This window comes from Euleptes europaea, chromosome 3 (genome assembly GCF_029931775.1).
Source record: "Euleptes europaea isolate rEulEur1 chromosome 3, rEulEur1.hap1, whole genome shotgun sequence".
In the NCBI taxonomy this organism is placed as follows: domain Eukaryota; kingdom Metazoa; phylum Chordata; class Lepidosauria; order Squamata; family Sphaerodactylidae; genus Euleptes; species Euleptes europaea.
In genome coordinates this window covers 50,946,084-50,963,602 of record NC_079314.1, presented here as the reverse complement: position 1 = coordinate 50,963,602, position 17,519 = coordinate 50,946,084, and the positions used below count along the sequence as shown (strand labels likewise).

The following is a 17,519-nucleotide window of genomic DNA, read 5'->3' as shown; positions in this document are numbered from 1 at the left end:
ATGCATCCACAGAAGCTTGTTACATACACATAACAAATAAATCAGAAATTAGACTCTATAGACTTTATAGCTAGCTTAAAAAATTCCATCACCTATACCAACCATAAACAATACAAAAGACAATGATTATACTAAAACTGACTCAAAAATTGGCTTGACAAATATTATCTTAGATGTTTCCAACCATGAGGAAGGAACCTAATTATGCTCCTATTGGTAGTGTCATTGAGAAGTTACTGAAAATCCAGTCATGTTTTCATCCAGGTAAGAAAATATATTTCTAATGGTTAACAGAGATTCATTATATCAAAAATCAATCTTCATTAATAAATGTAATAGATTGTTGATCTATGTTAAGTCTAGACTATGCAAGCATGAGGTCAAGTCCTCCACAGTTATCTCAATTTAGTACACTGTGGTATAGATTCAGTACCCAATCTGGGCCAGAACAATAGTGATGGCAGCACGTGGATGGAGAGAACTAAATTGCATTTTGGTTCCACCATTCACAGATGGTCATGCTTCCTCCTCCTACCTCAGCCAGGAGCCAGCAATCCCATTCCTCTGTCTTTACATATCCATACGAAACAACAATAGTTTTATGCAGTTTAAGAAACAATAAAGTAGTTAGCATTGCCTGAATAACAGCAAGGCAGCCCATTTTGTTCTATTTTTAACTCGTCTCATTTCTTCCTAAATCTTATATTCTGTCATAAGCCTGCAATTTTCTTGAACTTTGTCATGCTTCAGTCCAGCCTACAGGATTCCCCCCCCCCTCAGGACACTGGAAGAATGGTAATGTTTTCTGGAAAATATGTATCCAAAACATATATACATTGCCTGGTTAAAGTTCATTTCTGACTATTTGACTAAGAATCATCATCATCATCCTCATCATTTGTTTATTACAGTCAAAGACCAGCTTGCGCAAAAAGAAATATCATAAATAATTAAAAACAGAATGTCTAAAATTTGCTCAAATAAAACATAAATTTAGTTACATCAACTCTTGGTAAAATAGTCTGTTTAACATGAAAAATCATTGTAACAACTTCTTCTGCCTTAGAGCGCATGCCCTGGCACAGAATCTTGCAACCTGATAGGTAATATCTTTAACAGAATCATCTAATAATAAAGTAGTATAGCTAACTCTGTATCGGGGAAACTAGACAAAATTGGATCAATGAGTGTTTTACGTATGTCCTGATAAAATGGGCAGGGTTGATCATAAATGTTTATATAGCCCCACAAGTAAATAAGCGTAGGTCACAAGATATTTGGGACAATTTAGAAAAGTATATAACCAGATTACTGCTTAAGTTTCCAGAGGCCTACATTTTGGTGGCTGGGGATTTTAACGCCAGAGTTGGCCCTTCTGACTAAGAATCACACATCTTTTTGTGCAAATGGAATCTCTTACTAGATTATAAACAGCATAAAACACCTGTTATACAAGAATGCTGTTTAACCATCAAAAGCAGGAAATGATATATGGCATGATTAAAAACTAAGAATATGCAGATTGTTTTGCATTGGCATTCCATTATAGATGCCTAACAAACATGAATGAACCTGAGCTTCTGAACACCTCTGGTGGGGCAGTCTTTCCATACAGGCCAGGCTTCATCCTCACTCTGTGCTAAGAACAGGATTATAACAGGTGAGTGGTTTCCCTGCTCTGGTTGCTAGTATGCAGACAAGCCCATAAAGTCTCTTCTCCCTTGATTTCCCCACAATACAGCTTGCAGGGGACTCAACTATGTCCTTTGAACTCACACTCCAATATGTGGGTCATTTGCTGTGCTATCAAATAACTTCTTGTTTTCACATCAGCCTATCCTTGTGTTCAGGAAGAATAGTTTCTATGCAGCTGTAGCCCAGCACCCCAAATAGTCAAATGAATGTTCGTATGGGTACCTGGTTCCTACCACTGATATGGGATTGAGAGGCATAGGGAGACATTGTTTACTGATACACAGACAGCTGCGTAGTAAAGTACAAGTTTTGTATGCAGAAGGTTCAATCCATGCCATCAGACTGAAGGGGTGAAAACAGCCCAACCCCTAGGCTTTGCAGAACTGTCAGTCAAAGAAGTCAATACTGGAAGTTGCACCAATGGTCACTCACTTATACTTGTAACCTTGGACCCTTGCCGAATGTACTCACACAGCTTTTCTTGCCACTCCTTAAAGCTTATCCTATAGTGAAGTGTTCCGTTCTTTAACTTGCTTATATCTACATATATGAATATGCAAAACTGCCTCAAGCTAGCATAAGCAAGGATTCAGATACAAAGAATGACAATCAAAATAGCTCTTTGAAGAATACTGAACACATTAAGTTGCCTTGTACTGAGTCAGACCATTGGTTTATCAAGGTGAGTATTGCCCACTAGAGTAACTGGAACGTTTAAAAAATGTCATTTATAGTCTGCCTTTCTCACAGAGACTCAAGGTGGATTAATAAATAAGATACTTATTTAGCATATTGTCAGTATATGTTCAGAATGTCTTTCATTAAAAGGCAGTTTCATGTGTTCATTTGTATCCTGCTTTTCTCCCCAATAGGGATTCAAAGCAGCTTACAAAAATCTATCTATATATAAAGTCATTCACTATTAGTTGTTCCATTAAACAACCTCTACCTATGCTATCATCTAAAAACACGTGGGCAGGCTAAGCCTCGAAGCACCAGAGACTGGCACCTTCTGCTCTGACAGATTTTGAAGGCTCGTGTAACTCACACATGGTTAAGTAGCTGGCATATATATCACATTTGTCAACTCCTGTCCATCATTTATACATCTCATTCTTTCCATTATGTGCCAATCTCGTATGGGCATTAGTTACGATACAGGATATTTATTGGGGGAGGAGAGCACACACACGTGAGCTTCTGCACCTGGAATAACCTCCCAGAAAAGCAAAACAGATTCTTTATACCACTACACACCAAAAATAAGCAGCTCAGACTACTGAAGCAAAAGCAGTCTGGCTCTGTATCACTTGTCAGGCAATGGTCTTCTGAATATTCAATGGGCACAATGGGCTGTAGGGCACCCTACTCCATTTCCTGCACAATATCAGCGATAAGCAACCATCTCAGTACAACATTTTATGCTGCAGCAGGATACAAGCAAAAGCTACAGCAACACCAGTTCTACATGTGAGTCCGTGTCACAGCACAAACTCACTATCTGAGATCTTCCATCAGAGTTGGGACCCTTCTTCCCAGTCCTACCGGCACCACTAGTACACTGCTTTTGGTGTCAGGCCTTCAGTAACCTGCACAGGAACCATAAGGTAAAAGTTTAAATGCCACGTTCATTGTAGCAGGTACATCTCAAGGTTTCTTACTTTCTTATTTTACGTGTGATTGCTTTGGGGTCCTATTGTTTCAATCATAGGAGTCTGATAAAGACATCTGTTTGATGGAGATGTCTTTATCAAACTCCTACCTCTGCACTACCTATTTCTACAATGCAGACATTGCAATGGCTTACTGTTAAGACGTTGCATACCATTTGCCAAAGGGGAAATAAAACGTTTTCAAAAGGTTTGTTTCTAACATTTTAATTCTTAACAAGTTTTTAGCTACAGTTAACACACTTTCATATAGATTGGCATATTGCTTGCAATGGTTGTCCATTGGTTTGCAAGGTTTCAGTGGCATAGCTACTGGTATAGCCCATTCATACTTCAGCTTATATGACAGTGCAACAAGTTTTAAGAGGAAGATGGGAAACAGGAAGGCTTGGGATTATTGGGCTAGTGTAAATCAAAACACATAGTCCTTGTCAGTGGCTGTTTTTATAAACTAAGACCAAAGAAAGTACAAGAGACAAAAAAACAGTCTCCGGAGGCAGCAACTATACCAACAAGGACAATGGTCAACTAAAATACACATTACCTACATTCACTCAAATAACAACATGCTAATAAGAGACCTGGCTACAATTCTTTATTTCCTGTAGGTTTGTGTAAGCTCTTAGAACACTGCAGTCTTTTCTTAGCGTTCTTCCAGCTCTATATAATCAGTCACATCATTCAAAACCAACACAGTATTCAAAATCCTTATGAATAGATAAAAAGAAAACTTTTCTTTCACTTTTCCATTAAAGGATATGGAAGAACACAACAAGAACTCAACATCCTAATTAAAAACCAGACATTCCAAAAGTACACAAAACCACCAAGATAAAGAACTGAGTGGGTTGCGTGCTACGCTTTGTATGCAGAGGTTTTTCCCCCTCACTAATTAAGCTTCTCTAAAATCTTTACACATATTCAAAATGTATCTTCTGCCACATCTTCACCACACTGAATAGCTGCAACAGGGTCTATTGTTGTTGGGTGGGGGAAGGACAGCCACAGCCCAAAACATTTGACTTTTCACTTTTCTATCTTCAACAGAAGGCAGAACTGTGTAAATATTACAATGTCACAATGGTGACAAAGCATCTTGAATCAGAAAGAGCTAATCAATATACCATATCTGGTTTTAATTTCTATAGCAACTCCTAAATTTTAACAACTCTTCAAAATGACAGAAGCATATGGAATAAGCTAAACTGCTTTGTATGAAGATCAGACAGCCATGGGCTCGCAATTACAGATCACAATAGCCTTTTCTTGGTTCACGGGTCTATTCATCTTTTTGAAATACTGAAAGACATACTGGACAGAGGAGAATGAATTAGCCACAGAATGACCTGCATTTCCATACAAAAACCCAAGAGGGGGAAGTGGCATCCCATGTCATCCTTTCTTCACTTCTTGGACAAAAGAAAACATATTCATGAAAATCAGCATTTAAACAGCTCTCTCCCATTCATCTCAGAACAAGTGTTGCCCGTTTCTTTACCACTTGTGAGTTGCACAGTAGTTTAATACTATGATTAATGTAATTTAATTGTATAACTTGTGTCAAGAACAGCTCACTCCCACAACATCCAAAACAGTATTTTCTGAACTGGACTACTTTGCGTGGAGAGCCAACACAGAAAGTTTACCATATGCAAAAGTTATTCTTGATAACAGTATTATTCTGTTTATCAGGGGGACATTCTAAGAGAGTAACTACTGACTTTATTGTATGGTTTCCATAATTAAGTGAGAAACATGTCAAACCTGCTGTGGTTTTTTTTTTATGATCACAAAAATTCTGATTAGATACTTATTTATGCTACAAATGTGTAATATTTTAGTTAAAAAATAGACTTGTGATAATTAGAATATATATTATATGAATATGGTCTGAAGAAAAGGCCAGAAACCACTTGGTATGTCTGAATGATATTACTTCAGAGTAAATGCCTGAGGACTGCATCTGTAGATTAACCCAACTCTTTTTACAAAGGTTTTTTTTTTTTTTTTTTTTAAGAAGTCAGACTGATACTTTGCTTCACTAAAAAGTACTGAAGCAGGTATTGCTTGAACTGGTGAGTACATCTTGTTGACAGTTCTGGCAAGAAGTCAGTCTGACCAAGTTGCCCAAACTTTAAATCACTTGGTAAATATTATGGGACTATATAATTGCTCTGTCCCAGAAGAGGTTTTTTAAAAGTAAATTTTAATGTGAATTAAATACCAAGGATGAAACAAAAATGTTCTATCTTCAGCTTTCCATTAAAATGAACTTTTATTGACAAATTAGAACCAAAATTCTAATGCTACCTGAGTATCAGGACCTAATATTTTGTCACGTTAAAAATGAGTATCTGCCACTTTTATGCCACTGATTTATGCTCAGTGTATCAGTAACTGGAGTTATTGAATACCTGGAGATTAATTCGCTCAATTTCTTACATACAAACTGGGATAGCATTCTTCTTTCCCAGCACTGGAGAAATGAAAACGTGTTAATTCATTTTCACTAAGCAAAAATGAGTGCACCATGTATATATTGCAACCAATGTGCTTCAAAGGAAGTAAAAATCACAATACCAGAACACAAACTAGAGTCATCTAAGACAAGAAAGACATGCTTACACAGTACATGAGAAAAACTCCAAAATCTATTTAATTGTGTGGTGCTACACTAGAACCTGAAGCTCAACACTGCTTGTGAATGTTGAAAATAAATCAGTCAAAATCCTGAAATAAACAACAAATGGTCCAAACTGCAATAGGTAGATCAACCCTACATTCAACCCCCATTTAACCATGTTGGTAGAAAAATATGCATCCAATACTTGGAAGTGTCCTGATTGGTAGGCATTCCTCTCATTTTCAACAATTTAACAGCTGAGATTTAATCTATCCTCTGGTAAACTAATATGGCTCTCCTACAGTGTTTTCAAAAGACTGCTTCCTGGACTCATTAGGGAAGTGTAAATATCAAAAAACTATTAATGAAAAGCACATCAAGAGAAAAGAATGAATCCTGTTTACAAGCTTTTCATGCTTTTATGCCTAACAGTGCCTTTCCCTTAGAGAGAATCACCTTAAATAATGAGGCCCGAAAAATGCATCTCATGCTAGGATGTTCCTTTTTATTAATAATCTTTAAATTAATTAGTTCCTGGACGGCACTGCACAAGACATGTAATGCATTTGTAAACAATAGGGAAAGAAATGTCAAAGAACTAAATACTGGAATCTGCAAAGTTATTCCATTGGAATATATTTTATTTTCCCCAGCAGTACCTTGCATATGCATGCATATATAGAGATGCTTAGCTAAAAATGTACTTCAAGGACTGGCATGTGTCAAATTAAACCATCAGAAACCCTACACTGGCTGACTGGGAGAGACACTTTGCCCACGACACACTAAAAGTTCCTCCATATTCCTAGAGTCAGCATCCTGTACTTGATTTAATGTTCATAAAGATGGATGCTGAGACCTCTGAATATATGCTTTTATAATTCAGCCTTTGTTGTAAAAAGTATCACTTTTAGATGTCTACTTTTCAATATATTTTTTAAAGCTCAGCATTCTCATCCCACACATGCATCCTAACATTTTTGCAGCATTAAAATATTACAATTTAGTGTTTTCTATCTTTTATGAAAATTTTGTACACTATAAAACAAATAATTAAACCACCGTTCTGGAAGCCAATATCCCCAGTAAGGTGGGGTAAAAAAAAATCTCAACAGAAGGTTCTCTCTTGAAAATAACCTTATGTTCAAAACAGGAAACAGTGTGTTTTTCTCATCTTCCTGCAAAAGAATAATCTCTCTCTCTCTCTCTCTCTCTCTCTCTCTCTCTCTCTCTCTCTCTCTCTCTCGTTTTTTCTTTTTTAAAGAGCAGATTTATTTACATGTTTCATGGAAAAATTCTACCAAAAAATGAGAGGCAGAAGACCTCTTCCAGTTTTAGGAGAAAACCGGTGAGAAAAGAGCCTTCTACCCAAGCATTGCTCTTTCATGCCTTATCATAGAACTTTAGTGCCATCTATTGAAAGTGTACTGAATTTTTTTTCCCAAAAAAAAAAAAAAAAAAAGGAAAAGGATGACTATTCAATTGTTATCAAAAATAAGCATTTTTATTTTACACAGCAGGTCACTATGTATTAATACTCTTAACCGTATCTAGCTCTAGATAGTAGGAAAGTTTGTCCTCCACCAGAAAACATCAGCTTCCAGCTACCAAATGAATAAGACAACTCAAGCATTACCCAGATAAAACAACAGAATGCACTCAGCAAGAACATAAGCCTTTCCTATGACAACCTTGTAAATGAAATAAATATCATCTGCTTGGAGAATAACATACCGATGGAGAGGCAGGCAGAGAGAGGGAGAGAGGGAAGGAGAGAGATAGAGCTGTGAAACTAGAACATATTGGAAAAGAGTAAAATATGATTAGGAGGTACCAACTACAGACCTTTGCATTTGAAAGGGGAGGGGAGAACAGCGTGTATGCAGGCATGCAGATATAATTACCTTCTTTAAGGAACTGGGAGTGGATGACAAATATAAGAAAACAGCAGATTGCTGCTCCTGCTAATGCCCATAAAGCTTTCAAGAGCTGCATCTCGGGTTGAAACTCAGCAAATACCCAGAAAGTCACACAATGAATTTCCAGAGCGATGCATCAATGTTTCCCGGGTTGGAGCCAGCCAGTAACCACACTTCCAACATAGAGAAAACGCTTGGGATCGGAGAGAGCCTTTTTTTCCCCTCAGGGGCAGGGAGGGGGGGAAGGGGGCTAACACAAAGTCTTGAGCAGCAGCAGCAACATGATCTTCAAAGACCAGCACAGAGGAAGCGGGGTCTGGGCTCCATGAATCAGCTTTCTGTTTCCTCGGGAGTTGAGCAGCATTTGGGGAGGGGGGAGGGAAGAGGAAGGAGAGGGAGGGAAGACAATCTGGGCAGAATTGCGCAATCGCTCCCAGTGCTCCGACGAGGTTGTTTGTGTGTGCGTGTGTCTCTGCTGTTGCCGCCGCTTCTCCTCCTCTTCCTCCTCCTCCTCCTCCTCCAGCGACGGCTTCGGTTCAGCAATGAGGGGGACGCGGGAGACAAGCCCAGCTTCCCAGCGCTGTCCAGGGAAAGCCGATCCGCGGTGGGGAGCAACGCTTCTGCAATTGCCGCTTGCTAGTCTCGGTTAGCACGATCTAGGCAGGAGGAGAAATGGTTGGGCAGCAAGGGTCCCCCCCACCCCCGCTTCTTTTTCTTTTTAAAGGGGGAGCTCGCTTTTGCCTTCGACTCCCCCAAGGCGATCGCGGTTTGCTTCCCTTAACAGGCTTCCGAGGCTTCTCTCCCCTCCCCCCTTCTGTCTTATTCCCTTCCCAGGTTCAAAGCAATTCAATGCATCCTTTCATCCTAGGACAACGCGGGTGCCAACTGGCCATGGCGGGGCATCTTCCTGAGCGGCTTTGCGATGCCTTGCGGAAAGGGGAGAGAGCCTTCCTCTTCCTGCTGGCTGTCACCTTTGAGCCTCCACGACTAGCGGGGATGGAAGCCGGGTGCCCTCCTTTCCTCACACCCCTCTGCGCCCCCCCCTTCCCTCACTGCACCCGCAAAGCGTATTTTGGCAAACCAGCAACTACCGCCGCTTCTGCCGCCGCCGCCGCTTCCCGAAGAGAAGGGGAGACGCAGCCCACCGGTTGATTCCTCCAACGCAGCCGCGTCCCTCACCGCAATCGGAAAGGCCGGGGCCGGGGAAGGGCAGAGCCGGCTGGGCGCAGCGCGGTCCGGGGCGAAGAGCACCTTCGGGAACCCGGCCCTTTCCCTGCACAGCCGCCCTCGGCCGGCGACAGGCTCGCTGGGTTTGGGTTGGATGCGCGAGGGCAGGGCGACAGCGGCCGGCTCGTCCGCCCCCCGGAGCCTCGTCTACTCCTCCCGACGGGAATCTTCCACCTGCAGCTCTGCCCCCCCCCCCTCGCGCCCCGGGCTCGGACGAGCTGCGGAGGCGGCGCGACTAAGTAGCCGCTGGACGAGAGGCGCTCTCCGGAGATCTGCTCTTCCTTCGACTCCGAGAGCGCGCTTCTGCCCGTGGAAACCTGCAGACGGGGGCGCCCTCCCGGCCCCCGGCTCCTTACTTCAAGGCGGCTAGCGCCATCGAGCAACTTTCCCCGCTTCTCGGTCTCCCGCAGACTGGGCTCCCTGGGCGTTAATGAGCATGCCCGAGAGGCGAGCCTGCGCGCTGGGCGCAAGCAACAAACCCCTCGGCTCCAGCGCTGGTGCTCAGACTCCGAAGCAGCGCAGACCTGGAATTCGGCCGGGGGAAATAAAGCTTGCATGGGGAAAGAAGGGGGGGGGAGAAATACCAAGGCAACAGGAGAAGGAGAAGCAGATCCAAGTTGAGGAAAGGTAGGGGGCACTGGGCAGGAAGCGCTCTGCATACCAGAAACACTGCCCCACACACACACCTTCAGAGTTTAAATACGGTTTTGCTGTGGGTGAGAGTTATTAAGGTGATCGGCAGCTGGAATGCTTCTGTCCAGCCACAGTGCAGAATGCCAACAGAGTGGCTCGACTGTCAGTGGTACCTAACAAGTCAGGGAGAAGACAGTGAGGTGCAGTTAGGAAAAGGGTAGACTGATATGACTGTTGACATTAGCAGAGGGCATCACAGGAGACGCAATAGATACACATGGAGTAAAGACGCCACTTAGAAAATGGTGAAGATAAGCACACACCAGACACCTCTCACATACTGCTTTTTGTTGGGTTTCTCTACACGTTCTCTCTACACTCCTCTTCCTTTATATCTCAGTTCCACCACCATGCCATTGTGCTGCCTGCAGCTTACTGGTGGCTTCCTGTTTCAAAGAATCAGAATCTGTTTCTCGCAACTGCCTAATGACACCCCAAGCCCCCCTCTCCCAGCACATTCCTATTGGCACTGCGTCTCCTTAACATAATTTCTCCTGCTGCAACATGGAAGTAAGTGTCACGGAGATCAACAGGGCTTACTTCATTGAAATCAGTGGGATTTACCTAACCATTTCTCAGTTCCATGCCCTGCACCAAGATTGTACAAAAGCATTCGGTTCTCAAAATACATACAATACTGAATGCCAATATATGAAATAAAGTGAGAATGACTTTACTATTTTTCCTTCAGCCAGAAGTCTTTCTTTCCTTCTTTCTTTCTTTCTTTGTACATAAAGCAGATTAACAGTTCCATCCTAAGAATGTTTTCCTGGGAATAAGTCCCACTGAATAGACTGGAGTAGGATTCTGAGGAGACCTGTTTAGGATTGCTCTCTTAGTTTGGCCCTACTAGCCTCGACTTACTCAATATTGTCAGGGTCAGTACTTGGATGGAAGAAAGACCAAGAAAGACTGAAGCTGCTATGCAAAGGAAGGCAAATCACCTCTGCTCATCTCTTGCCTTGAAAACCCCATGAGGTGGAACTTCATGGGGTCACCTGCAACTTGATGGCCCACTTCACTTTTAATCAGAGATTTACAATTATTAAGCATAAGCCCTCTAAATCCACTGTTAACATACTGTTGAACAACTAGTATATGAGAGTTTTATATTGTGCATTCAGGTGCAATGGTATCAAGCACAGAATTCATTAATACAGTCTGGATATACTTTAGATTTTATTTGAAGACAGTTCTGCTGGATGTTGTTAGACTGCAAAACAGTTTGGCATAAGAGAAGTCTAATGACAGAGTTGGAATACAGAATGATTCAAAAGGAAGAAGAGTTGGGTTTTATATGCCAATTTTCTCTACCCTTTAAGGAGAAGCAAGCCGGCTTACAATCGCCTTCCCTTCCTCTCCCCACAACAGACATCTTGTGAGGTAGGTGAAACTGAAAGAGCTCAGAAAGAACTGTGACTAGCCCAAGGTCACCCAGCTGGCTTCATGTGTAGGAGTGGGGAAACCAACCTGGTTCACCAGATTAAAGTCCACCACTCATGTGAAGGCGTGGGGAATCAAACCTGGTCCTCCAGCTTAGAGTCCACTGCTCTTAACCACTACACTATGCTGGATCTCTTAAGTTGCTTCAGTGTTGTAGGACCACACCATATACTCCCCAAATCCTGAGGGATAAAATAATTTTTGATACATTACACACCTGGTACAGTACACCCCTTAAGGAGGCCCTTTGCTGATTTGGTTTTTTTTTAAATCCACAGCTCACAACCAAACATTACCTATGCATAAGTGTAATACACAGACCAATGGCCAGCATCACACGGTGACTAGAGTATCATCAGAGTAACCCAGGTTCAAATTTCCACTGTGCTAAAAACCCATGTGACCTGGGGCCAGTCACCATCTCTCAACCTAGCAAAAGGGCTGTTGCTATGCCAAATATGGAAGAAGGGAGAGCCATGTATGCTGCCACATAGTCTTTGAAGGAAGGGTGGGATAAAAAAAAATTATGTTATAAATACTGAGAAGTCATTCTGGGGATAAAATGTCAGGGGGGATATGCACATCACATGAAGTTCCTTAGAGAAAGAGTGGAATAAAACTTACTTGTCAATAAGCATGTACAGATCAGTCAGTAAAGTTGAATGCTCATTATTCTCATGGCACATAGTTCCCTGATTCTTTAAAGGAGGGCAACCATGACAGCATGTTGATACGAAGCAATAGAATCTCGATGTGTAGGTCAAATGGTGGCTATGACTATTTCCTTTCTTGCCTAAATGTATGTCCCGCACTAGTCTATGATGCTGGGAAATAACAGAGAAGAATTCTAGTTATCAGAAGGATCCCCCCCCCCACATTTATCAGAACTTCTCACTTTGGTCTGCTTTTATTCCAGCAAGCCCTTATTAAGGGGAAAAATATTGCAGTCTCTGTGAGGTTAACTCCTGCACTGAGTCTGTACCATACCCTATTTTTCATCCCCACTTCATTGTGAGCACATAGTTTTAGGAGGTAACAACTTACTTACGGAATAAAGCCAAACATATTTAAGAACTAGGGGAAGGAGGGCAGGGCAGGAGAGGATGCAATGTAGATCCACTTTTTCAATATGAGATCACTGGTCCATTACAAATTTCTGATTAAATCTAAATGCTGTATTTTGCCTCTAGAAAGCAGTGAAAAGGACTAAAAAGATAGAAGAAACAGTATAAAACACATGCAGACATATATACACATTAACAATTTATTTAAAAAATCCTGCCTAGCTGGAGTGCCACGGGCTGAAAAAGTGATGGCTATGTATACAGCATTAGTTTCATTACAGCTAAGGCAGCAGTCATGTGTGCTGTTTTCCTGGAAGTAAGCTCTTAGGATGCACCAGGATCACCCAGCCCTTATCAGCCAACATGCTGCCCTGTCCAGTCACTGGATAAACAGAGACCACAATCCTAAACACATTTTCCTGGGAGTAAGTCTCATGGAATAAAATGGGACTTGCTTTTGAGTAGGCCTGCTAGGGATTGCTAAATCATCACCAAAACATCTTATGTTAGCCCTTCCTTTCCACAGGAGGAAAAAATAACCAAAACAATGAGGCATGCTTTATTTACTAATTAATTAATTTGGACAGAGATTCCTTTAGGCAAGGTGTCAACCCCTCAGCCTGGTGTACATTAGTCTTCTGGGATCTCTCCCGAAGCTCTGGGAACAAATAGTCAAGCTGATGAGGGGGGGGGGACCTCCGAAACCTGATCACGTGCACTACAGAGAGACAAAAACCCTCTTTTCTTAAAGGTTTATTTAAGGCATAAAACAAAAGGGGAAATTGATTCAAACAGGCAATTCAAAAGAAAATCAGAAGTCAGTCAAATACCTTGTTTATACATTTAACATCTGACAGGCCTAAAGCCAAACTGAAATGAGGGTCACCCATCTTTTGAGAAGGAGAACTTGTTTCTTTATGAGTCAACCCCTTACTTTTTATAGGGTAAGATGGAAGGGAGGCCTAGGCAGGATAATTGTCCAACCAGCTCCAAGGAGGTGGAAAGAAAGTCTCTCTCATAGATTGGGATGATCTAGTGGGACAATATTTTCCACAGTCAGGTGAAGTGAAACCAAATCTACCTCTAGTAGAACTTATGCAAAACAGATGTCCACTTCTGGCTCACAGGTAGGGGACATCTTGCTGGGCAGCATAATGCAATGTCTTGCTTCCCAAGTGAGATTTTGGAAGGAGGAAACACTTTAATGGTGCTGCACACAGAGGAGCAGATTAACACTGTTGGGACACAGATAATGGTTGCAAAAACAAGACTTTTGTTTGTTTTTAAAGGCAAAGGGATCTATTCATACTGTGTCAAATACCAGCCTACAATCTAGAGAATCCGATCTGTACACATTGAATTAGATTGCCCACATCACCACTTCCAACTCTATTTTTTTTCCCTGATAAACAGCTCACCGAGGATTATTCTTTTGCTGTACAAATTAAACGAAATTTAAAAGTTCCACAAAGGTTTAATTTTCCTTCTCTGAACTTCCAACACTTACTTTTACTCTACTATGTCAGATCTAAATGAGCTAACATTGACATAAGGTTGATCTTATAATAGATAAAAAGTAAACAGGTACAATGAATATGCATAAACACAATACGAGTTACTTGGAAAACATGAACACACATGCACACACAGATGGATGGGGGGGAGAGAGAATTGGGAATAATCATTTTGAATAGCACGATCTAATTAGTACCAGAATTATTTCTCCAGTGGTACTAATTCAGTATCTCAAGCATAGTTATCAGCTTCTGCTGAGGGAATCAGTAATTATATGATCACAACAAAACCCTTTGCTGCTGTTTCTTCATTAACAGCAAATTTGGTCAAGTATCTTTTAGGCTTCTTATACTGTGCTCGTGTAGATATATATCACTTTTACTCATGTACCTTCATAAATATGAGAAGTCAGTGAAGGACTGATGACGATAATCTCAGTAGGATGGGTCCCTTGTATGCACTAATTTAAGGGAACATATATGTTATGCCTACCAAGAATTGCAGTAGTGATTTAATGTTCCCTTATTTCTCCAACAAAATATAACTAATATATATAGCTATAGATAAATCTGGAGTATGGCATATACTACTAGAAAGAAGAATACATTTGCAGTGTGATTTTTCTATATCAATTCCTTGTTGATCTAGATCTACCTGTCTACTGTGTTGATGTTCCTCAAGTAGAGCAGAGCTGAGTCATAATTGAAAGAGAAAAGAAACATTAGTTATTAATCACCTCATCCCCCCTCAACTTACTGGTGTCTGAAGAATCCACTAGAGAAAGGCATGCAAAATCAGATGTGACTGAGATGTAGCTGCACTCCTTAGCTAGTCATGTCTGACAATATCTGCTGGAACAAAGGTCAGGGCAAGCAGATGATGAAGTTAACATTATGCAAGGAGTGAAAAATATCAGTCATTCATGGAAAGAAGTTTTACCCTCCCGCCTCCCAAACTCACCTCTACAGGAGGCCTGTTTGCCCCTTCCTTGAGCTCCATGTGTCGATCCCAGGGCATGTGGAGTCCAAGAAAGGGGCAAACTGTTCCCCCCCCCCAGCAGTTTCCACTGGTGAAAATAGAGCAGGGGAAAGGAAAATTGAAGCCTCTCCTTGTCCCTTGCAGTGTTTGTACCCATGCAGTGACAGAGAATTTTTAAAAGGTTAGTTCCCACATGAACATGTGACTGACAGTCCATTCCTGACCCGAAAGGACAAAAGTCCTTAGGAGGCCAGGAAGGGACTGCACCAGCATTCGGGGGCCCTGTGCCAGTGCCTGTGCCACAGGGGGTGGCATGGACGCCGGGTGGCACGGACGCCGGCAAAGGGACCCAGACGCCATCCTCCCGGCACTGCCACAACAGTGCCATCTGGGGATGTCGGCTGGGTATCCTGCCAGTGTTCCACTGGCCCAAAGCCCCATGCCGGTGTCCTGGGGGCATTCCCGGGGCATGCCGGGGGGGAGAGCTGCCAGTAGGCAGCTTCCTGACCCCTTTCACCCCAGGTACACCATCTAAAACAACAGTGTTCTATTAAAAACCAATAAAAATATTTATTAAAACAACAGTGTTGCTGCACCAGCTTTTTGCTTTTTGCTGGTGCAGCCTTGCTGTTTTCAATGGGGCAAAATGCCCCATTTTCAAAGAAAAAAACCTTTTAAAGGCTTTTTAAAGCCTTTTGGCAGCCAGGGAACAGTTTTGGAGGTGCCGCAGCGCACCTTCGCCATGCCATCCCCAGCCGCCAAAGGCTCAGGAATGGGCTGTAAGAGTCATGTTGGGAACTGTTAGTCCCAGTTCTGGCCCCTTTTGTCCTATTAATAAAAAAGAAAGCAAGGAGAAATTAGATAGCCAGGAACTGGGGTTTGAGAGAATGGTAAAGTTTCTGAAGTTTCTTCATAAATTATTGTTTGTACACAGTGAAAGAAAATTATTGAAAGTTCTCCATAGGGTCAGGCTTTGCAGTACCTGACGTGAGCACAACCATCCAGTGATCGAATGTTTGTGACACAGGAATGACAGAAAGCAGGAGAGTAAACATATTTCTGCAACACAGTGAAACGCATGCTCCCTTTACCACTGCCTTCAACCTCCAATAGACAGAAGAGGAAAACAAAATCTCTCCTCTTGATGGAAGAGAGTTGTTTAAAAGGATAAATGCAGTTGAAAAATTAAAACATTTGCTTTCAAGAGTAACCAGAATACTTTCAATATACTAGAAACCATTACTTCATTGAAATTACAGCATAAAGTTAGAAGACTGTACTGCATTTATCTCGTTTCATTGCAGGCTGCAGACAAAAGAAAGAACTTCTGTTTTTCGAAATACAAATGTGTGTATGATTGTAAATTGTAACTTATTAGTATTTATAAACCATTCATATGGAATGTAGTTCAGTAGCTTTGAGTGACCTTTTCCTTTTCAAAATAAGTGAAATCCAGTGCTTGACTGACTAGGAATTATGGCGTGTTACAGCTTCTTTTGTCCAACAGGATAAAATGGATTATTAGTTACTAATCTGGGGATCATTTCAGTACTCTAGACTCTAAGGAATTATTTTAAGACTCTTAAGTACACACTCATAGCAGAGTAATATAAAGATTAGGGATCTTTACTGATGCTCCACTGTGACCCTCTAGCACCAGTTTTGCCCTTGGTGCGTAGCATATGTATCACTGTTCTATATTTGGCCCCCAACTAGTAAACTTATACAAGAAGCCATATTACTTAGTTTTTCTTGTATTCTAGAATGGTTTAGCTAATTAATACAGTCATCTCCCCAAGATCTAAAAGGTTAAACTGTATAAGACTAGCAATGCAAAAATTATGTTCCCTAAGCATCTCTTTTCTGAAAGTATTACTTAAAAATAAGTCTCTCTGATATCCCAAGTTAGTGTGTTCAAGGCCAGAATGGAGGAAATTAATGTTTAACAGCACCAGTCATGACCCTAAATGCACAGGATTATACAGTGCATTTGCATTTCAGCTTCAACCAGAAAAGACTGAATATTTGCCTGGACTGAAAAGTAAAAAGAGGATAGCTTCTGACTAAAGTCTCAACTTTCATTTGGGCTCATTCTACAAAAGATTATCACATCTACAGAATAAGCTGGGAACTTCCGAAAGAGTGTGATCCCACTTTTGAACCCAGTCCAATTCTCTTATTTCTGTTGAACTTTATATTGCCAACAGGTTCACCACAAGAAAAAGATACAGTCTAAACTATTGTGGATCTTGTTGGCCTTTCAATTATACCAGGATAAGCTCGCCTCACGAACTGTTCTTTTTTGGAAGAGGGCAAACACATAGGGTTGCCATCTCCAAGTTGGGAAACACCTGGAGATTCTGGGCATGGAGCCTGAGGAGGGAAGGCTTTGGGGAGAAGAAGGATTTAAATGGGGTACAATGCCATAAAGTCCACCTTCCAAAGCAGCCATTTTATTCAGGTGAACTGATCTCTGTCACCTGGAGATCAGTTGTAATCCCAGGAGATCTCCAACCACCACCTGGAGGTTGGCAACCCTACAAATAAACCATATTTGAGCCCTGTGTGATACTACCAAATCAAAGCCAGCTCTAAGCAACACAAGAATAACTGATGCTCCACTGTGACCCTCTAGCACCAGTTTTGCCCTTGGTGTGTAGCATATGTATCACTGTTCTGTATTTGGCCCCAA

At 41.6% G+C, this 17,519-nt stretch overlaps 1 protein-coding gene across 3 annotated transcripts in view; it reads right to left on the bottom strand.

The window, feature by feature from the left end:
- TAFA5 (TAFA chemokine like family member 5) overlaps positions 1-17,519 on the bottom strand; it is a 365,774-nt gene that overhangs the window by 247,551 nt on the left and 100,704 nt on the right. Inside the window, exon 1 of one of the 3 annotated variants that reach the window (XM_056847213.1) lies at positions 7,893-8,356. The exons of the other annotated variants lie outside the window; for them this stretch is intronic. Within the exon in view, the coding sequence (XP_056703191.1) occupies positions 7,893-7,983 (91 nt within the window). The 5' untranslated portion in view covers positions 7,984-8,356. Of the gene's footprint in view, positions 1-7,892; positions 8,357-17,519 lie in introns of those variants that run through there. 3 annotated transcript variants of the gene reach the window in all.